Source organism: Ctenopharyngodon idella, chromosome 24 (genome assembly GCF_019924925.1).
Source record: "Ctenopharyngodon idella isolate HZGC_01 chromosome 24, HZGC01, whole genome shotgun sequence".
Classification (NCBI taxonomy): domain Eukaryota; kingdom Metazoa; phylum Chordata; class Actinopteri; order Cypriniformes; family Xenocyprididae; genus Ctenopharyngodon; species Ctenopharyngodon idella.
The window spans coordinates 15,812,498-15,836,114 of record NC_067243.1 but is presented as its reverse complement, the minus strand read 5'-3'; the positions used below and the strand labels follow the sequence as shown (position 1 = coordinate 15,836,114).

General features: G+C 36.7%; 1 protein-coding gene across 2 annotated transcripts in view; it reads right to left on the bottom strand.

Annotated features, from left to right (window-relative positions):
• The window catches only part of map1ab (microtubule-associated protein 1Ab), a 42,195-nt gene extending 23,343 nt beyond the window's left edge, over positions 1-18,852 (bottom strand). The window contains exons 1-2 of one of the 2 annotated variants that reach the window (XM_051883155.1): positions 18,582-18,852; positions 16,100-16,201 (exon numbers count right to left, since the gene is read on the bottom strand). In XM_051883155.1, coding sequence (XP_051739115.1) covers positions 16,100-16,201; positions 18,582-18,834 — 355 coding nt within the window. In that variant the 5' untranslated portion in view covers positions 18,835-18,852. Of the gene's footprint in view, positions 1-4,562; positions 4,619-16,099; positions 16,202-18,581 lie in introns of those variants that run through there. The other variant, XM_051883156.1, reaches the window with a different exon arrangement.
• Positions 18,853-23,617: the final 4,765 nt, after the last annotated feature.

Genomic DNA, 23,617 nt, shown 5'->3' with positions numbered 1-23,617 from the left:
GATCCTATTACAAAAGAGTGGATTAATTTTTCTTTAGAAATCTTAATATTGTGTCCCAGCTGTAGTGACTGCAAATCAAGTGAACAACTGTCCACTGAACCTCAGCCATGACTGCCCATCTACCTAAAAGCTGTTAATGATTAAAATGATAGTGGTGATGAATTAGCAATTTCTAAAAATGATGCAAAATGATTTGATCTTTTATCTCTTTTATACACAGCTCTCTGGAATACTTGAGTGTTGAGCACTAAAATACTAAGTATTTTTGTATAATGACCACTAAAGTATACAGTATATTTGGCCATTTCCCATTGTGGCAACATACCGGTGCTACTTTTATGTTTCTCATAACCTTAATGGTCTCTTTTAATATCAACGCATGTTATAATCCCAATTGGCACCATCTTGGGATGGATCTTTAAACAGTTATTACTGCTGACTACATAAAACAGTAGAAAATTAAAATTGTGACCATAAAACTGTACAAAAATTGCTCAGAAAAACAAGGAATCAATAAGAAACACAAAGATCTTATAACCATATAAGTTATATAACCTAAAATCGAGGACAACATGTTATGTTGTCGTTAAATATGTTATGGACTAATTAGCTCATAGTAAAAGTTACTTGGAATGAAGATTAGGCTAATAATAATATTGAAATTTATTTATTAATATTGTTGCCATTTAGTCTCGTTGCTTGGGAGTTTTTGTTTTCTACGTTGTAATGGGCTATTTTTAAAATAATCTACTAAATAATTTCGACCCAAATCAGTATTTCTTGTCAGTGTACAGTATTTCTTTATTTGGTCAGCAGCAATCTAATAAACCAGATAGTGTATAGTCAGCCAGTCATTATCAAATAATAATAGATCCAAATTAAGTCAGGATGCCTGGGTTTTTATTTTATGTAAAGGACTCCCTGTACGATATCCCTTTACATATTAGGCGTCAGTGTCTTTTTCCATGCATTAAGTAAATCCAAGATTTATTACTGAGCTAAAACTCTCATATTACACAGATTCTATCATTCCACATTCCCAACATCCTGCCGCAGTTACACTGCACACAAAGAGCTCTACCAAAGAAACACCCTTTAAACACAGAAAATCTCCTAAGGCAATCTGTATGATTAGCAAATAATAAGGTAAAAGATCTTAAACCAGAACAAGCAACAATTATTGACCAATTTAGACCACAGTGATTCAGCAGCAGTGGAGGAATTCTCACTGCAGCACTACAAAGGAAAGAGAGGGTGATCCTCCCACACTAAATTTGCAAGCTCCCAGGGATGATGGCCATTTGCGCACTCACCCACATACCCACCAACACAAACGCCTTCAAAAGATTGAATAAAAGCCTGAAATCTTTCACCGAAAGGTGACTTTGGAGCAAATGGGACAGCTTTGCATCATACCACCTCGCCATGACAGTGAGCGGTTCACAGCATCACGTCACATTTAACTCGGCCACAACACATCTACGCTTGTTCATCGAGACTGTTTAAATTCCCTCTGTGTTCAATGCTGCTTTAAAATAAACTTAATTAGCAGGTGCCATGAGCTGTTACATAAAGATCTACCGGTATACATTTAAATCGGCTAATGAGCTGACTTACTGAAATACTGAGAGTAAACAAGTAAATTAGAATTTAACGGTTTATTTTGACGGCAGCAAAGCAGTCGTTACGGTTAAATGTTTGAAGGGAAAACATATGAACAAAATTGCATGCCTGTCTAAGAGATTGAATTGTAATTAAAAGTGCTACAATCCACAGACAGGCACCTCCTGCAACAGGTCGTGTCCCTTTCCGCTGAGTAATCCACCACTGAGAGGTTGTTTGTCTCAACTGACCGTTCCTAAATCCTGAAAGATTATCCAGTAAGTCCAAAGTTGAGTTGCTAATATTTTCTAGGTTGGACCATTTGTGTTGTCCGTGGAAACTATAATCAGTAGGTCTAAAATTGCTGTTCCTTTTTTCAGCATTTTCCAATGTCAAACGGAACAAAGTGTGAGTCACTTTGGTAAAGCCACACAACCCATTCACCCAAAGTCTTCAATGGCCCATTTTTACTCTGTGGCAGATGGATGTGCCCTTCAGTGTCCTAACATTGAGCCTAGCACCAATGATATCATGAAAGCTTAATGATGGATCTCTCTAAGCCTAATAACCCAGCACACTGCCACAAAACAGATCAATTAAATAAGACTATATATTGAAGGAACTTCCATCTCATATTATAAAAGCAGGTCCACTCTGCACCTCTACCGTACTTTGCTTTGGGCTACAACCAGTATCAATGGGACAATGACTCAGCAGCTAATGCTGTTAGACCAAGAATCCCACCCAAACAGCTGTGCCAGAAAAGAGAACCAAGGAACGACTGAATCATTTCCGAACTGTGAGATGTGTTTAAAATAGTCTCCAGTCTCTCCTCACAAGCAAACATGGATTTAGACTATCAACTCTTCATCGAATCAGTTAGATTACTTTTAGTTCAAGCAGGTCTAATTTAGTTCACTGATGTTGTTTTGTACTCCTACGATACAGATAATTTCATCAAGAGCAGAATATATTATTACAGTAGATTCAGCTGTGCCGAATGAGGCAGAGTCATTTTGTGAGTTTAATTAGCCTCCACAATGATATTCAAACACAGAACGAGTCATCTATTTAGTCATTATTTTTCATGAATGGTCCTTAAGCGACCAGATGTGCAAACGTATTGCAAACCGAACGAAAGAGAAAGAGGGAAGGAGAGAAAGAGTCACAGACAGCAACGCTGAGTCACGGAGCGGCAAACAAATCAGTGGCTGTGTCTCAAAACCTACTGATAAGCTAGACAGCATTTTCGGGCATCATAGCCTAAGCTCGGTGTTAGGATTGATAATAGCTTATAAATGTAACAAGATTTTTTTTTTGGGGGGGGGGGGGGGGGTGTATGTATTCCAGTAAAGATGACTGTGTATCGGCATTTTTGGGCATCATGAGGTGTGTGGAACGCTGTCTAGGAAGGAAGCTTACTAGATTTTGAAATAGAGCCAATATTATTTATCATTATTTTCATTTTAAATGTATTCCAATTGTCGAATGAATAAGTCTTTTAAGTCTGTTCTTTTTATTCAATCAAAAACATAAAGCACAAAACATACTGTGTGAATAGTGTAGCCAGATCCCAGAACGAATGACTAGATACTTTTTTAGTTAATCAAAACATACAGCAGTTCTTACGAACAGGTGTTGTGCCTAATTTGGCCTCCCTGCCAAATTTGTACCCCCCTCGTTGAAGCCACTACCCGATTGCCTTATCCTAACTTAACCCAACACCTAATCCTAAACCTACCTATACTAGGGGCTTGGAGGGGTAATAATCTGGCAGGGGGTCAGAATTTGGCACAACACCGGCTCTTTAAATTATTCATATGACTCATTAATGAACCGCATTTTTTTTTTTTTTTTTTTTTGTAACTAGATATTGTCATCATGACTAATAACAGTGTTGTGTTATATTTACAGTAGGGCTAATGAGACTTGAAATGAAAACAGTTCATTTATTGCCTGTTTTATTGCAATCTGTGGTATTTTTGGAATGAACTATTTCTGGTAGGCTATTTTCGTTTTTTATGAAATATATAGGCTAGTTAGGAAAAATATTTTGATATTTTTCAAATATCTCTGAAAAATCAGTAAAAAAACAAATTATGTAAACAAATCTTTCGCATAATTACGATCTCATTTCATTTTAAACATCTGACGGCAGCAATAATAATTACATTTCTTTTGTCCAAATATTTCTTCCACAAAAGTAGTAAAAGAATCGTTAATGAACTGCAGTCGTTCAAATAATTTCCCTAACTCCAACATTAATATTTAAGATTACGCCTCAAAACTTTTAAGCATAATATATTCATAGACAAAGACTTACACGTTTAGCATCTTAACACAGCCTACCTAAAATACGCAGAAGTGCGTCATGCTGCAAAAAATCACTTGAGGTGATCATTTTGCACAAAAATAATAAAAATCAAAACAACTTTAAATAGCAACTGTCAAATACACACATAATTTCACCTGTTAAACAGCCTAATAAACCAAATCTTTAAGGCAACAAACTTAGTCTGTCCGCGCGAGCTCTCCACAAACCGTTCATCACCTTAAATTAATCCAGTTAGTTTGGATAAAGCACAGGAAGGCGTTCATCGTACACACTGTCCCCAGACATATGTCGCAATTCCAGGTAGATTTAAACGACTGTCTGGGTGTTTAATTACCTAATTCTTTCGTCGTCACGGAACGCGGCAAAAACGCATCATTATGCGTATGTCGCGAGCGCCATAAGCCCCGATCAAAGTCATAAATAATGTCAAGAAGAATACAAATATGCGGTCAAATAAGGATACGCAACCTCGGCGACGTCAGTATTTCAAGCAAAGTGTCACTGGCTGTTTTTAGCTGCACTCTTTGTCCCGACCACTGCGACACTGCGTAAAAGTCACGCCAGTCACCGCATCGCATGCTAGAACGCTGTCTCAGTAGTCTCCATAACAGAAAGTGATACATACCGTATGCTGATGCGGGCCACTTTAACAGTGCGTCGTGTGTCTCGCGACTGATGGGTGTTCTGGAGCGCAGTCACTGCTGTGTGTGTGGGAGGGGCCGGGGAGCGTGTGAGGTTGGCAGATTTGGGTTCTCGAGCAGAGCAGGATGGTTGCAGCAACTCTGGCTGCAGCCACCCGCCAATTAAACTACAGATGCAGCTACTGTCTGAAGATGAGGGGCAGGCGGGGAGGGGGGGTGGGGGGAGTTAGTGACTTTCAATGCACCACAAGTAACCCTTTCATGTCTTATATTATATTATATTATATTATATTATATTATATTATATTATATTATATTATATTATATACGTCTGTCATGTATTATATGCCATTATACCTGTAAGCCGATTATAAACATCTGACATTCAAACTTATATTAGTCACTTACTTGGTTTGAGGAAAACCAAATAAGTGACTAATAAACATGATGAACAATGAACATATACTGGTGAGTTTTTGCTTACGTTTATTGTAGGTGGTACTTATTCATCCCAGTAGCACAGTGGGGTTTTATACTCCATTGGCATGGATGCTTTGTCATGAAATTTAGCTGTGTATCTTTTGTTTTGTTCCTTATCATGCATTTGTCGGGTTCAATCTCACTGATTTTCTTTGTTTTATCGGTGGTCCGTTCTGGCTGCTGCATTGCACCAGCCTCACGCAAGTTCTATATAAAGCCTGAAATTGCAATATAAATGAAACTTTGTTAGCTGCATCACACACCCAGTCATGTGATGTAAATATGGCATCCTTGAGGCGACGGCCCACTCCATGTAGAATAAGGGGTCGTTCACACAGAACATGTTTTTTCTTTCCATTGCGCTGCTTTTCTTTTGTTTTTTCTATGTAAACAACATGAGCTAAATAGATGTGTTTGACCATTGCGCTCACATCTAGTGTCTTTTGCAGCATTTCGCACGACACAGTTTTCTAAAAAATGCCACGGTCAAGTTAAAAGAAGGTTAACTTTTAAAAGTTGAACTTGTTTTTTTTTTTTGTTTTTTTTTGTTACATTGCCCTGCGTCTCGCATTTTAACCCCAAAAATGTGTTCTGTGTGAACGGCCCCTAAAACAGCTTTTTCTAGTTGTTTTTCCATTGTTTTTCTATGTAAATGTGCGCTAGACGGACGTCTTTGACCGTTGCGCTCACGTATTTATCAGCATCATGACAAGACATTCTAAAAACGTGGTGTTCAAAGTTCAAGACCTTGCATTTTTTCCTACTCCACCTTGTGTTTTACAATGCAAAACACGTTCTGTGTGAATGGCCCCTGATAGAGTAGAGTAGATTTTTCTCAACATTTCTGTGCATTTTTCATGTGTGAAACTTTTGTAATTAGCAAAAATTGCACTGTTAACAATCTGGAATGGTTCCAATTACCCCTTCTCAAGTGGCACATCTGTTCATTTTTAGGTCAAGAAGATTTGCCAAAAGACCAAAATCACCAATTATTTTTCTCTCAAGTCAACATGAAATTAAAATGTAGCCTATTCTCTTTAACTAAGCTCTCATGTTTTTCAGCCTTAAAAATGTCACATTATCATTTTTTTTTTGGTGCTTGACCTGAATAAGTTTGCTGCAGGCACTGATGTGTGTGAGGCTTTATGGCATAAGAGAACTGAATTTTGGTGCAGTTTTTTTTTCTGTGCCCATTCTGTTAGACAGGCCATATTTTCAATTTCCTCTCTGTGGAACAATCTCTGATATATTCTGATCTGGTTTTCAGGCATAATTCATAGTTAAATCAGCACAGATAATCAGCAAAGACTCAATTTACGAAGTTTCACTGTCTTAATTCATATGGGTAGTGATTGTGAAATAAATGATTTCCTCCCTCTTTTTCTCTGTGTATTTTATTTATTCATGCAATTAATTAACGAATCATGTCGTTTCCTACCTTAAAATGCACTGGGAAACTTACTGTCATAACCAGTGCATCCATCTAATGATTTATTAAAAACATCATATAGACGAAGTATGCTAAAATCAGTGCCAGGTCATTTTTACGTTATGGTTTAAGTGCTTTGACTCAAACAGAATCTGCAGTGTTGTCAATATCCAAATCATAAATTATTGAGCAGCCTCAATTATGCATGTCTGACCTCTCTCTACTGTTTAGGATGTCAGCACAAATTGCATGAATGAACGACTCTCAAACACTATAATATTGCGTCTTTTTAGAGAAGAAAAAAACTTGTCAGTAATTTTAATATAGGATATACACTATACTGTTCAAAAGTTTGAGGTCAGTACATTTTTTAATATTTTTGCAAGAAGTCTCTTATACTCACCAAGGCTGCAATTATTTGATCAAAAATACAGTAAAAACAGTAATATTGTGAAATATTATTACAATTTAAAAGAACTGTTTTCTGTTATTATCCTGTATTGTAAGATATAATTTATTCCGGGGATGGTAAAGCTGAATTTTCAGCATTATTACTCCAGTCTTCATTGTCACAGGATCCTTCAGAAATCATTTTATTATGATAAAAAAAAATTTTGTAACATTATACTTACTGTCACTTTTAATCAAATTAATGCATCCTTGTTGTTATGTTCTAGTTCTGTTTTGGTTTTGATTTCATTCCGTTCCCTGTTCTGGTTTGCCTGAGTTCGTTCTGCTAGTTTGTTTCCATGGTTACTCATTAGTTCCTCACCTGTTCTTAGTTCTGTTGATTACTCTGTCTATTTAAACCCTTAGTTTCCTCTGTTCATGGTTCCGTGTCGTTTCAGTTTACGTGGTTGTTTATACTATTACACTTTGTGATTCTCTGGCATGTTTCCCTTTGGATTTATTATTAAAGACTGTTTGTTTGTGCTTCTTAGTCATTATGCGCTCATTACAACCACAGTATACGTGACAGAACACGGAAACAAAACAAAAGAAAAGGACTTTCCAGCAGTCCGCCTGCTCTGCCTAGAGCAGGAGCATTGTAACCTCAAGGCCAAAACCAAGGACTTCCTAGATCTGGTGTGCCTCACCCAATACCCAAATCGCTTGCTTTGTGTTTTCTATTACACCAGCCTCAGTGAGCAATCCAAGGCACGCCTGTCCAGTGATGGTCCTCGGGGGAACAACGAATCGGCGTTCACCATCTGCCCCACTGAGGAGGACATCACCAGCCTCACTCCGGACCCAAAGCCCAGCCAGTCACCTCCCACACCCTGCAAGGAGCCTATGCCAGAGCCCACCACAGCCAAGGAGCACGAGCCTGCCGCGATGCCTACGCCAGAGCTGACGCCAGAGCATACCATTGTCCCGGAGAACGAGCCTGGCGGAAAGTCTGGCCAAGTGTGTGAGCCGGCAACATCGTCTGTCCCAGTGGGTGTGCTAGTGGAGTACGAGGGCATGGAATGGAGCCCCGCCCACACTCCCGCCACTAAGGGTGAGCTGCATATGGCCCGTCTCCACTGGTCCAGCCCAGCTCCAAGATCTCCTGCATCTCCGCTAGTCCTGCCCAGCTCCTGATTCTCCAATGGTCCCACCCAGCCTCCCTCTCCCACCTCCTCTACCAAAGACAGCCAGTCCTTAAGCCCCGCTTTCACTGGTTCCCTTCAGTCCCTCGGCTTCCCCTCTGTTGACTACACCCTGATGCATGGATCTGCCTCAGGTCTTCCGTTCTCCAGCTCCACATTGGCAAGGGAATCCCCTGGCTCCTTCTCAAGATGCTGTGCTCATCACTCCACCTCAGCTCACCGACCAGTCGGCTTCACCTGGGGCCGTCATCCTTATAGCTCCACCGGGCTTTCTCGTCCCTCCGGCTCCGCCTTGGTTAGTCATCGTTCTGCCTGCACCATGACACGTTACATTCTAGTTCTGTTTTAGGTTTGTTTTCATTCTGTTCCCTGTTCTGGTTTGTTTTCATGGTTACTCATTAGTTGCTTACCTGTTCTTAGTTCTGTTGATTACTCTGTCTGTGTATTTAAACTATTAGTTTCCTCTATTCATGCTTCCGTGTTGTTTCAGTTTACTTTGTTGTTTACACTATTCACGAGTTCAGACTTACAAATCATTAGATAGAGTAAAGGAGTATGCGTATTTGGTGTGCTGTCCGGGGGAGGGCTCCGAGCTCGGAATGACGCCCGAACACAGAGTACTCCCCTGTATCTTTGGTTAGGATAGTAACCAGGCAAGTGTGAGGAGACGGGATGGTGGAGGGATGCAGAAAAAACTGTCGAGGAACATAAGTGAGTCGCCTTTGTATTTATAGGCCTCCTCTTATGCTGATTTGGTAGATCATTTGAACATGCTCCTCCCGAACTTTGTTAATAAAACATCATTTATTTCTTGTGATTCTTCTGTGTGATTCCATTTGGATTTATTATTAAAGACTGTTTGTTTGCTCATTACAACCACCCTATACGTGACACCTTGCTGAATCCAAGTATAAATATCTTAAAACTCAAAAGTATTAATATTTACAAAACTTTAGAAAGGTAGTGTAGTAGCCTATGATATATAATCTGAAAGAATTTTTCACACTTCCATATTAACCAAAACAAGTGATTATTTCCAAAGTCAAGGTTAGTAACAAAGCAGTAATTCTGTGAAAGTCCTTTTTTTTTCATTGTATCAGTACCTGCTCACTTCACTTACTGTTTGCTGTTCATCCATAATGTATTACAGTCCTCTCTATGGCCAGCACATTGTAAACATTTTCACAGGAAATCCCTCTGAAACATGATCGTGGTGACATTCATGAACTAAAATATTAAAAAATGCTTAAAACTGCATAGTCAAAATGTGTCAGAGCCAAAACTAAAATCAAAATCTGTCTAATCAACTTGAGTGTTTGATTTTTTCGTAATTTCAGTGCCTGTGCGGAGCACTGAACGTCTCACTGGCCTTTTGTTTTAGTCAAAAACAAAAGCTCGCTGAAGATTGCTCAAACAACTGAGGGGGATTGTGTTTGTCCAGCGCTTACAAATTTTGTACAGACCAGAACTGGATAAATTTATTTTCAGAGCTGAATAATATTTGGTGAATTACCCCATTCTCTCAAGGTCACAATGTATGTCTGTTTTTTTTTTTTGTTTGTTTTTTTTGTGAGTCAAGAGCAGCAGCCCTTTCCTGAGCAGTTTAGACTTTATAAAGTGCTTTTAAAATTTTCAGAGGTACGAAGTTTTGGCTCGGGGCCTTAATTATCGGTCTGTCTGAAAGTCATGTGATCGTTCACTTCCCCCTCAGCATCAGTGAAATTCATAATTATGGCTCAGTGCTTGTATTATAAATAGGTCCTGCTTGAAGCTTCAGCTCTAGAGTACCAATTTCCTTTGTGTGTATCCTGGGAGGAAAAGGAAAGAGTACAGAGACTTGTACATCGAGGACCTTGTTGCACTCACAGTGACACTCTTACAGAAAATGACTCCTTTTTTCTCCTTTTAAACCATGAAAGTAAAGATTTTGTCTATGCATGCCAACTTTACATCAGCAACATAAGCATAACACTCTTTAAAAGTGTTTTGGGTTGTAAAGAACTGCTTTGGGGGTTTCCGACTCACGGGAGACATACAAACTAGCAAAGACATCACTGATAATAGAGTCAGACACCATGAGAGGGAATGTCTGGGTCACATTCTGGATATAGTGCCAGCTAGGTGCTGTTAACCAGGACATTCACAGAAGTGATAGATAAGGTCAAGGTTTGGCTGGTTACTTGACTACGATGCCATGAAAAGGAAAGCTAACGGACAGCTTTCTCCAGGTATTCTAGACTTTGTGAGAGAGTCTAACGGGAACTTGTGAATCAGAAGGGACCAGAAATATCAGAAAATTCTTCTCCAGACCATTACTTTCCTGCCTGCAGACAATCAGTCTTAACCACTGACTCATAGAGCACAACGGTAGTTGAAACGTCTCATTTGGTCTCTATAATAGGATATTCAAGGGGATGAAGCCTGTCAGCAGCTAATGCAGTCGTGGTCATAGTTTAATAGAAACCAATTATGTCAGAATCTGATATTATTCACAGTAAAAACAATTACTTTAAATTTACTGCTTATGTCATTTCTCAAAATACATTAGATATCATAAATCCATATAGTGTCATATAAATAGGGGAACAAGAGTTGTTGCTTATGCATTTGTGCAATTAGTACTTCTCTCCTCACAAAGCACACTCATTAGCCCCTCACATCGGCGCTCACCTTGACTCATGCCAAGATGCAGGTCACCATGGAAACATAGTAGAAGACGAGAGGAGGAGGTTGAGTGACTCAGTAAAAATGAAAACACTGATCATGCCGTTTCCTCGCCCTGAACCTCCCCATCAGCCGCCGTTTTAGAAGCTAAACCTCAAGACACCGAGGCTCTGTCTAATCGAGGTCATTCCTGCTGTGAGACGGAGGGGCCTTAAGTTATACCTGCTGATGTTTTCACTTTTATATAATCTGTTGATGCCTCATTTTCTTGTTTCTGCCAGACATTGAAGGGATCAATCCGGTTACGCAGAACCTTTGAACTCTAACTTTTAAAATATGACTATAATTGTGTTGTAAGCGAAGTATTTCTATAAAAAGACATAACAGGATTTAATAATATGCTCTGGTTAAGCTCAGATAGGGTGAATTCAGGAATTCAGGTTGATTGGAAGACAAAATGTGTCCCAATCACCCTGAATTCACCCTACTTAACACCAATGACAAGACAATTAAATAGATGGACTCTAACAGGTAAGACATATACACAAATAATATATGTGTGTATGTGTAATATATACATACATATGAATACATTTTATATAAACATATATATATATGAAGACTTCAGATGCAAAAGTCTCTAAGTGCCATCTGAAATTTTCTTCTAAAATGAGCATTTTTATGTTTATGTTCATTTTAATGGCAATTAATAGGTCATTTTCATATAATTAGGTATATTCACATAAACATACGAGCTTGATAAAAATGCTAATTTTAGAAGAAAATTGCAAACGCCACTTAGAGGCTTTTGCATCTGAAGTCTTCATATATATATATATATATACATATATATATATATATATATATATATATATGGTGAGGGATTTACAGTTACTTCACTTTAACCATTTTTTACATTTGAAAAACATTTCTTAAACATTTGCTTAATATTTGTGTGAAAACCTCAAACTCATACTGAGCCCAAACTTTTAAATGGTAATGTATATAACTCAATACCTGACCAATATTATTTCCATCTTTAATATTAGTGTGATTAATCTTTTATCCAGTATATTAAGATATAATATGATGGGCCAAAAAAATTTGCTGCATAATAAGAATGACACAGCAGAATCTTTTAGCCACCTGTAGTTCTCAAATGGCTTCAGACTGCTGAGTAACTCTGAGTGCACATCAGACCTCAGGCTGTGAGGATATAATCAGGCATAAAACAGGCACACAGTACTTACCAAAACAGATGAGAATGAGAAAATGTGGATGGAGAGTCTGGAAATACATACATGTATGCACACATATTATATATATATATATATATATATATATATATATGTATGGGTCATTGACTAATAAGGTTTTTAAAAGTGTAAAAAACATAATGGAGATATAATTAATTTTGAAGTTTTATTAAGTGTTAACAATGAGATTATGTGGTTTTTATAATCAATTAACACTGCTTTTGTCATTTTTTACAAGATTGACAAAATTTGTCAAAAAAAAAGTCATTCAGTTTAACCTAAACTTCGGTTATACCGAATGACGATATTTTCAAACAGTGCTAGCAGACTGATATCTAGCTAGCTAGCAAAATGACAATTAAACATTTTATATTTAGTACAAGTTTATAAAATATTACAACATTTTCCATGTTTTGTAGCGGTTGTACCGAATGACCTGATGTTTTAGGACATGCATATGAGGAAGTGAAAACATGAATTTTTCAAATAGTTAAAAGAGAGTTAGTTACTTTGCTTCATGACCATGTGGTCCTTTGCAGGTGTCTGAATGATGTCACATCCTGTCACATGATACTGACCGCATGACTTGATCCAAAATGGTCTCTTTATATTGGTTACTCCGAATGACATCAATGAAATTCATTTTTCTGGACATTCTTTCTCATAACAAAGCAACGACTTCTACAAATAATTTTAATACCATTTTGCACTATGTTGATATATGATGATATAAAATCATGCCAGAATAAAAAATATATACATTTATTACATTTTAAGATGTTTTAATCACAAATGAAATGGCTGTATTGGCCTTTGGACGGTTAAACCGAATGACCTTTTGACACTTCAAAATCTTTAAAATACCTTTTTATGTAGCAAAATATAATTAAAACCTTTTGGATTCAATAAAAGAGATCTAGTTGTACTACCTTACATACTTTGGATGTCATATCTTTGTTTTTTATTATTATTAAGGCCTTTGGACAAAAAAATGTCCCATCACGTCATTGACATATATATATGTAAGTAATGCAGAACAACAGAACAATGCAAATATATATATATTTATATATATGTACACACACACCTGTTTTGACATTGTTCTGCATTACTTACGATATCCATTAGATGGCAGCAGCTCATCAGTTTATATTTATGAAGAAGATGGGAAAGGACTGAGTACACAACTGAAAAACATGAATTATATCCTTAATAATAAAAAATACAGACAATTCAACTTCAAGTCCTTATATGACCGAAAAAATCACAAAATATCCATCAGTCCTAGACAAAGCAATTAATTTAGCCAATACTTTATTTTCCATTTTGTTCCCAATCAGAATAGAAACAAATCTATTTGTGACCTAGGACAGCCACTGAACTCCCATTAGCTTGAATGTCATTGATCTATGCTAAGGTGCATGCTGAATATGATAGGGTAGAATCAATACTGTGGTCTCATTTGCACCATCAGCCCGGGAGCCTTGTGTCTGACAGGCCTAGAGCCACAGAAAAGCACAATCTGAGACATCAACCTTTAGTGGGTGTTAACCTTATATCACCCCACAGACCAGTCATCACAATCTAATCTAAGCACACATCACGCCCTTCAGCAGGGTCAGAGGGCATCTCTCCACCTCCCAGGCACTATTTGATCCATTTTTTTGCCATTGCAGTTTATTAGTGGTGTTCTATTGTTCTAAACCTAGTAAGCATTTAACTTTGGCACTTAATTCACATACTGTGCTACAGACATGCATCTTCCTTAGATAGTGTTGCTTACTGAGGAGAAGAAGTGTGCTATTAATATTCTAGGCTGTCAGACTTAAGATTTTTGCCAAGCTTGCAATAAAATGAAGGGGGAAAAAATGCTTTAAAAACTCAGAACACCTTAGAAAACATACTGCAAAATATTGTCACAGCAATAAGTGGCAACAAATGACTGTCTTTGTGAGTGAATCATAGAAGTGATTCGTTCAAACACTGATTCATTCAGGAACAAAATCACCCTGCATCCAAATGTCCATACTATCCATCCTAAATAGTATGTGAGATTAGAATAAGTGTGTCCCAAAGCATAGTATGTTGAAAAGAGTATGTCAAAAGTCCCCGTATGGTCTACTATTTATGGTGGATTTCCAAAGTGTGTATCCGTATACACTCTAAAGGCTAATATTGCCCACAACCCATTGCGCTTTGGATGAGGACTCGGTTCAGAACTACAAACACGAGTAAAAAGTGTTAAAAAAACTACAAAACATGGCGGATATGTGCAACCAACGGTGAGAGGTTTAGATAAAGGTTTGAGTGACTAATAATCAGTTTAACCTGATAAAAAATATTTATTCCATGTTATCCGTGTTATATTTCATCTGCAATAACAAAGTGGACTTTTATAAAGATCCATTTGGCCATTAACTTTTAAACGCATCGTTATGCATTAATATGAGGAGAGTTCTCCACGTGAAAGGCACGCGGCTGGCAGATCAACGTGCTACTGCATTTCTCTCCGATATGGTAGGAAATTAAATTAAATTAAATGTGGAGGATTTTAATTGTGACAAGGTGATTGACAGGCCAGTTTACGGTGACAGGATGCGTCAGAGAGCAACCGTTTAAGGCGCAATTGTATGACGTGATAGTATGTCCCAAAGCTTGTGTACTCTTTTGATATACACTCAAAAGTATGTACCGTTTCTTCACAAAAAGAGTACATACTTTTGGGGCGTAGTATAAGTAGGCGAATTGGGACGCAGCACAAGTCTGTATGAGCAAGTCATTGAATCATTCACTCAACTGATTTATTCAAAAACACAGATTCATTCAGGAATTCAGAAATGTTGTGTTTTGCTATAGGGGAAGCGCAACAGTTCTTTTGGAGCTTTATTTTGAACATCTAAAGCTTGTGTTCACCACCGACCTTATTTCAGGCATTTAACCAAAAACCCATTGACTTCAGGACAATGGAACCAGAAATGCAAACTCATGCTAACTAAAATGCTAACTCGTTTTCCCCGTTTTGGCCTACAGAAAAACATCATTCCTGCAGCACACTCTTATTATTATTTATTGAATATCGACTGTGATTACGTGCCTATATATTCGGAAAACAAAAGCACTTTTGGTCTTGTGATATTGCTAAATTATATTGCCATTGACATGAAATTTGTCTCCACCCCCTCCAACAGCAGATTAAGGTTTATAATGGTAAGTAAAGCACTTTCTCAGCAGTTAGGAAATGAATATCATGCTAGCCTTTTATCACTTTTATACCATCCGAGGCACATTTCAGGCTTATGATTGTGCCTCAGCTCAAGTTACTACACAGTTCAAGGGCCGTCCCACCCCACACACACACTGCAGCAGTCAAGCACTGGCTCTGCAGCTCCCCTCCTCCTGACACAGCTCTTTGATTAGCACTGTGCCAGGCAGTACAGTGGAGGCAGCACTCGTGCAAACACACATGCTGGAGTCCGTGGAGAGATTCTCAGCACTGCATTGGCTGCATGCTGTGCATGTTATCTGTGAGCTTGCTGTAAGCAAGAACACTGCAGTGTGACCTTGGGCTGGCAGTATATGTATGAGTAGCTTTTCTTTGAAAATATTTATTTATGTGTGGCATAAATGAATGGAAAATGTATGTCTTAAAGGGATAGTTCACCCAAAAATAAAAAATCTGTCATCATTTACTCTCAAGTTGTTCCAAACCTGTATAAATTTCTTTGTTCTGCTGTACACAAAGGAAGATTTTTGGAAGAATGTTTGTAACCAAGTAGATCTCGCCCCCCATTTTCTACCATAGTAGGGGAAGAAAATACTATGGCAGTCAATCGGGGGCAAGATCTGCTTGGTTACAAACATTCTTCCAAATATCTTCCATTGTGTACAGCAGAACAAAGAAATTCATACAGGTTTATAACAACTTGAGTGAGAGTAAATGAATTTTCATTTTTGGGTGAACTATCCCTTTAACCATGTAATTGTTTACTTAGCTTTGAGCTATCTTTTTATACAGTTTATCTTCATATATACTTCTGACTTCATTTGTATTCAACACTACTACAGGATCTAGATGTCACCCTCCTTTCAATCAGACTGACCTCTGACCTCGGCTGAGAACTGTGCGGAATGTCTGGTTATGAAAAGCTGTAGTTGTTGGTCCAGGTCACACTCTGACACATTGATGTCCCAGGAACGGATACCTGCAGGTACAGAGAGACATGTGACATGATTAATATGAGCACAGTACTTAAAGATTACATGTGTATGCAATGTTCATCCACACCCTCATTTGATATCTTTCTTTAGTATATCGTACTTTCTCTTTTTTTCCATTACAAATCATTATATTATATTATATTAACAATTTGTGTAAGGTGAGTTGAAAAATGTAAATAAATGTCCTTAAACTTCCTTATGTATATCATGCCATTTTATTATTTACAAATTATTATATTACTTAATATTTTTATATTACTAAATATGATATATAACAATTTGAGTAAAAAGATGAGTTCAAGAAATATATATATATATATATATATATATATATATAATATTAATAATGTACTTGTAATATTAATAATTCAAATATTTAAATTAATTATATTCAGGTTTAAACTCAACATTTCAACCCTGTATTTTTAATATGGCTTTAGACATCTGCCACATAGTTCTTAACATGAGATTCAGTGTGTTGTGCTCAGAATATTCATTGAGTATTACATAAGATCCCAAAAGTTCAGATGTCTCTTAAGCTCCTACTGCACTGAACTTCAAAGTCCAAATTGGAGAATTATGGAATGAAATGAAATTTCTATTCCTCTTAACTCTCCTCGGCTGTGTCCTTCCTCCTCTCTTCTTCATACAGATGAAGGACTGTTTTCCTCACATTCTGTTTTGCTTTGTAGATGAAGACTAAATGTTGCAAACACTGCAGTGTTTGTCCTCAGAAATGCTGTGTCATTGGGATTTAAAACAGGTAATGACCGCAGAGATGAACGGACACTTCTATTTTCTCAGAATAAGATTTACAGTCAATAGAAACACGACATTCCTTACAGTATTGATTTTATTCTCATCGATATGCTAATTGCTGATTAAATGTCTGTTAGGAAGAATGGGAGGTTTCTAGATGTCCAAACATTAGAGAATGCTGCAAGATTGTAAATGTACTGAATGTAATCAAGTCTACGATCGTTGACCCTGAACATTGTTATAATTTGGTTGTTTCTCAGTTGGTAGCTCTGATTTGTTACTTTATACAACTTGTGGACTTTTTGAGCAGTTTTAAACTCAAAAGTTCAGCTTCATTTTCATTGGAAAAAATGCTAGTAGTTAATTCGGCAAACCAATATTTTATGACAAAAACAGTTGGCAGATAAACAATAAAACATATTTTAGATTACTAAAGCAAAGGTGTTACGATAATAAAATAACCAGCAATCAGTAGAAGACAGTTCTGCCATATGATGAAAACACTTAACATTGTACTTTTAAATTTAATGTAATTTCTGTAAACTATAGTTACATAATATGTGCACTTTGGAAAAAAAATTCAACCCACCAAAATTAAAATGTTATTTGCTGCTTTTAAATCAGAGTACTGCACTTTTTTCAGCCACTTTGAATTTAATTACAGATGAATAAATCAGAGTTGAAACTCTGAAAATCATGTAAAAATGATCAAAATTGCTGTGACAAGCTAAAAGGTTGGAAACGTTGGAAACAAAGACATTTTAAGAATTCTAAAATAATATATATAGTGTGATTTCAATTGAAACTTCTCTCTCTCTATATATATCTATCATATAATAAGTTAAGGGCTAAAGGGCTACAATTTTCAGTCTGTTTATTACACGTAAGCTTAAATGTTCATGAAGATGCTTCTATTGAATAATAGGCTGTTTCATTGGCTAGTTTATATTTGAAAAGATAAACAACATTAGGGACACTCCTACTGTCATATTGATCACAGCCCTATAGTAGGTATAAGTTTAAACACCTGTCCAAAAATACAGTGGTAAATAAACAACATTTAAACAGCAATAATATCATGAGCTCCCCGACCTTACATACCTTAAAAACTGCAGCTTCATCAATTTAATCTAAAAATGCACAATTCATGGCGCAGTGCTCAGTGCAGTCACGCGAGGTCGCCGCAGTGTGCTGCTGTAACTAGTATGAAATAATGGTTTCGTCGGATATTATAACGCTTAAAAGAAGTACAGAAGGCAGTTCCTTAATTATGTTACATTTAGCGAGGTATATTTTTGGAAATAATTTGGAAATTGGTATTTGCAACGTCGTTTTGACTGAACGTCCAAGATTACGTGAACACGCCCACCGCAGTATGCAGTCTATATAGCAGTAAACTTGCGTTTAATGAAGTTACATGCAAGACATTTTTTTTTTTTTTTTAATAATATCCCATAATTAATTAATATAAATATAAGAATAAATACTTGTTATCTGGCCTTATTCTCTATGAGAATCTAGAATTATATATAAAAAATTATGAAAAAATCTGGAAAAATCATATTTAGTGGCAGAGGAGGCATGCTTTCAATAACAAAGGCTCACCGCGCTCTATGTGCTGTCTGGCGGTGAGCAGCTGATGCTCTGTCGCGATCTCTCCGATCACGATGAGCATGTAAAAGTTTCCCTGGCTGGAGGTCGGGCAGCGCCGGCGGAGATGGCCGGGATGCTGAAACCGCTCTTCGGTGCCCGACTGCTCGCGGTCCTCGTCCTCCTCCACCGCTGCCAGCGCACCTCGGGGCGGGATCTCCATGGAAACAACCCCTGGAACGGACGCCAGGCCCGCAGTTATCTCCATGACAACTGCTGCCACCTGCCCTGTCTGCAAAGTTAAGACAGGGAGGGCTGCTAAAAACTATGCGAGACTAGGCGCTGTTTACCTGCGTGTGATTGGCCAAAAGACCATGCAGCTGTGTGATGTCACGCTCGACAGCAAAAAAAAAAAAAAAAAAAAATGCGTCGCGATGCAAATACGACGCATCATTACTAACGAGAATGTTTGAATATTCACCTGTTTTGTAATTTAACTGTTGTTAAATCAACTGTTGTTTAATAATTTTTAATTATTCCTGGTTTTACAATGGATAGTGGTTTTATATAGGTAGATAATGATTTTATTCAACATTCAGCGTCGTTCACGTTTGTTTACGTTCATGTTCTCACAGCATTGCATTGTTGAGAGATTGACACCGTTTCACATAGTCACCAACGCCAAATTTTTACTCACATATGGCGATTGGCGACAATGGCTTGTGTTAATTTTAGGCCCGTAGATAGATATGGTACTCTCTGTCATTTTATTATTTAATTATAATTTTGATATTATTATTATTAAATTATAAATAATTTGTATAATAATAATTTTTATTATTATTAGTCAAAAGACGATGATGTGTGAAATAACACTAATAGACTGACTTAGCTGCATCTAATCTAATAATCCTTTGGCATTAAATGACAAAAACAAAACAATACATCAGAGAAAAGTGAGACATATGTCTGAGTGGTGTAAGGCCTCTACATGTATTTTTCATTCATCCTTAAAGGGATAGTTCACCCAAAAATGAAAATTCTGTCATCATTTACTCACCCTCATGTTGTTCCAAATCTGTATGAGTTTCTTTCTTCTGTTGAACACAAAAGAATGTATGTTGGTAACCAATTGATGGCACCCATTGACTTCCATAGTAGGAAAAAAATACTACTCAAATCAAATCAACTGTCGGGTTACCCTCATTCTTTAAAATATCTTCTTTTGTGTTCAACCGAAGAAAGAAACTCATACAGATTTGGAACAACATGGGTGAGTAAATGATGACAAAATTTTCATTTTTGGGTGAACTATCCCTTTAAAGCTGCCTAAATCATCTAGGCTGTGTAAGGCAACCAACGATTTAAAACAGAGAGAAAAAGGAGGGAGATGCGATGAAAATAAATAAATAAGAGTTTGGGCTTTCCCTCTGAAAGTGAGTTTGCATGCAGAAGCACCTGTCTGGTCTTGGGCTGGATTTTCTAGTGAGTCAGCAGTCTGTTAGTCTAATAGAAATGAGCCGATACTGCACTCTGCTGGACTTAATAGACAAGTGCAATGCCCACCTTTCTGAATATTTTTATAACAGCAATTATTGTTATTATTGTTTTATTTACAAGTGAACAGACTGCATACACAACATATCAGTAAATGCTTTGTTTGGACAAAGCAGTGAGTGAACAATTTTGCGACCTCAATGACTCCCTAATTGTTGTCTGATTCCTCAGCACCTCTGGGATTTAAAGTACAGACTCTTTGACTGACAAGTTGCTGTTTGGCCACTATACTGCCCTATTAGATGCTGAGCTGAAGAGCTGAAATGGTTCTGGCAGTTTTTCACATAGCAAATACCTCAGAAATCCAGACGGCAGGTAGGATGACATTGCAGTACTACTCTCTGATCCATCAGGTGATGCTGGTATTTTTAGCTGCAAGCTGTCATATTGGATAGGAACTAGAAAGGCTCACCCATGAATGCAAGCAGAAGGAAATTATCAAGATAAGTCATCTGAAGGTTGTGCTTGAGTTCCAACGAATCTCGACACAAATGAAATTTGTATTTGAAATATAGGCTAAAATATAATATAAAAATAATAATTGATTCATTTTTATTTTATTTCTAAAATTCATTGGCATATTTTCATATAATTGTAAAATACATTATATATTATATTTATTGCTTTATTTAACTTTTTATAATATTTATTGATATGTTTTAGATATCATTTATATTAAAGGGTTAGTTCACCCAAAAATTAAAATTCTGTCATTAATTAATAATTAATAAGACCTTCGTTCATCTTCAGAACACAAATTAAGATATTTTTGATAAAATCCGATGGCTCAGTGAGGCCTGCATTGCCAGCAAGATAATTATCACTTTCAGATGCCCAGAAAGCTACTAAAGACGTATTTAAAACAGTTCATGTGACTACAGTGGTTCAACCTTAATATTATGAAGCGACGAGAATACTTTTTGTGCGCCAAAAAAAACAAAATAATGACTTTATTCAACAATATCTAGTGATGGGCGATTTCAAAACACTGCTTCATGAAGCTTCAAAGCTTTATGAATCTTTTGTTTCAAATCAGTGGTTCGGAGTGTTTTGTCTTTTGTTTGCCAAAGTCACGTGAACCATTGAAATTTCGAAATGTTTCGAAACACTTATGATGTAACGAAGTCTTGTTTACTGAAATCATGTGACTTTGGCAGTTTGAGACACGCTCCGAACCACTGATTCGAAACAAAAGATTCATAAAGCTTCGAAGCTTCATGAAGCAGTGTTTTGAAATCGCACATCACCAGATATTGTTGAATAAAGTCGTTATTTAGTTTTTTTGGCACACAAAAAGTATTCTCATTGCTTCATAATATTAAGGTTGAACCACTGTAGTCACATGAACTGTTTTAAATATGTCTTTAGTAGCTTTCTGGGCTTCTGAAAGTGTTAATTATCTTGCTGGCAATGGAGGCCTCACTGAGCCATCAGATTTCATCAAAAATATCTTAATTTGTGTTCTGAAGATGAACGAAGGTCTTACAGGTGTGGAACAACATGGGGGTGAGTAATTAATGACAGAATTTTCATTTTTGGGTGAACTATCCCTTTAAGTTCTAATTTTTTAGCTGCAAGCTGCCATATTGGATAATCAGAATGCAAGCAGGCAGAAATGAGCAAAGTAAGTCATCTGAAGCTTGTGCTTGAGGTCCAAACCTGAATCTCAACTTTAGTGAAATAAAAAAAAAAAGTTGCTAAGAGTTCCTAAACAATATGGTAACAATGTGTCATCAAAACACAGTGGCACATGCAGCTGAATCCTTTATTTTATTTTCATTTCATTTCATTTAAATATTAAATTAATAAATAATAATTTAAAATATATTGTAATTGTGTTTATTAATGTATTTTTTTAATATAGACATTTAAATAATTTAAATATATTTTATATTTATTCATATACTTTACATGTATTTAATGTTAGGCTTTACTTAAATTTCTCAGAGCTATCAAACCATATTTGATCTTAGACCAAATTTGTTCTTTCTGAAGAAGAACCTTATTAGTACTGAGCAAATAATTGAGCTCTGCCAATGTCAATTTCATACAAGAAACATCATCTCCTAGCAGTTACTGTCCTGATTAAGTGGCCATTCAATCAACCTCACAATCACCAAGTGATTACAGGTATGAACATTTTCAATCCTCCACAATGACAGCAGCAGAAAATCCATTCAGGGTAGAAGTAATTCAGCACTGCCATCTTTCAGCTTTTCAAAGCCATAAAAAGCCAGGCCCAACTTTTCTTTTATGTCTCTAGGGGGCAACATCACACTCTTTTTTTTTTTTTCCATTCCAAAAATGATGAAATATTGATCTGCAAAAAGGGTTTTGGGGAGCAGCATACATATGTGGCATCAGTGACAAAGCCGAGCAATAAGTCTTAAGGCACACATAAGCAACTTAAAGAAGGTGAGGCCGGATGTGGCCTATGTTGAGCATAACAACTTATCAAACACGTAACCATCAGACCAAAATGAAAATTGTCTGTCTGAAATAGTTCCTGACAGCTGGACGCTTCAAAGATTGATTTACAGCTCCCTTCTGTGAAGCCGCCAATTGCTAATGTGTTATGCTAGGCTAATTGTCATCATCGTCTTATTATCCGTACGAGAGGCACTTTTTACATCATTTGACCAAGTCAGACGGAATATTAAATTCAAAAGTCAAGCATTTTAACTTTTTTTTAATCAACTTATGTTTCCCTATTTGCTTCGAATGACATTATGGATTCCCTTTGAAGGCTCTGATCACAACACTCTGATTCTGACTTGTAGGCTATGGATATCGCTTCCAGAAAATGCTATGCAAAAGCAAAGCAGACGTCTCAACGTATTCTACTTGTCAGAACCTTGTTTAGCTTTTGTTTGGAGCAAGTAGCAGTAAATTGTTTCCGAAAAGAGAAAGAAGAGAACGATACAGCACTTACAGGCAAAGGATAGATGTATTTTCAGGGCTCGACAGATTGAATGACAATATGATGGTTATCCTTGTGCCACTTTATGCTATTTAGAAATTATTCGCTATTATTATTTTTTAACTAACATCTTTTTGTTATGTTTCTTCTGTGGACCTGCAGTAGCATTTTGTGTCGTTTTACAAAGTTAAATATGTTATAAATATGATAAATACTGTAGAAAAGGTGAAGGATTGATTTGTTTACACAATGCTACACAGTTATTAACCAATTTATTAAGTGGCTACTGAGGGATGGTCTCATTTTTTTCTCATTTTACAGAATCTGAATGTGGAAACTAAACTTATAAAACGTCATTAATGTTTTGGAGGTGAATCCAGCTATGAAGAGGCAATAAACACTCTTATTAATCTCATTTTGGACGTTATCATCCAGCTAAAACACGACTGTCCAGTATTTTAACAATAAAAAAAATGTTCAACTAATTGTGCAGAGTGCATGGATCACATTCAATTTATTATTAGGCTACTTTTATTATTATTTTAGCTTTAGTAGAAACTGTGCCAATCATTTG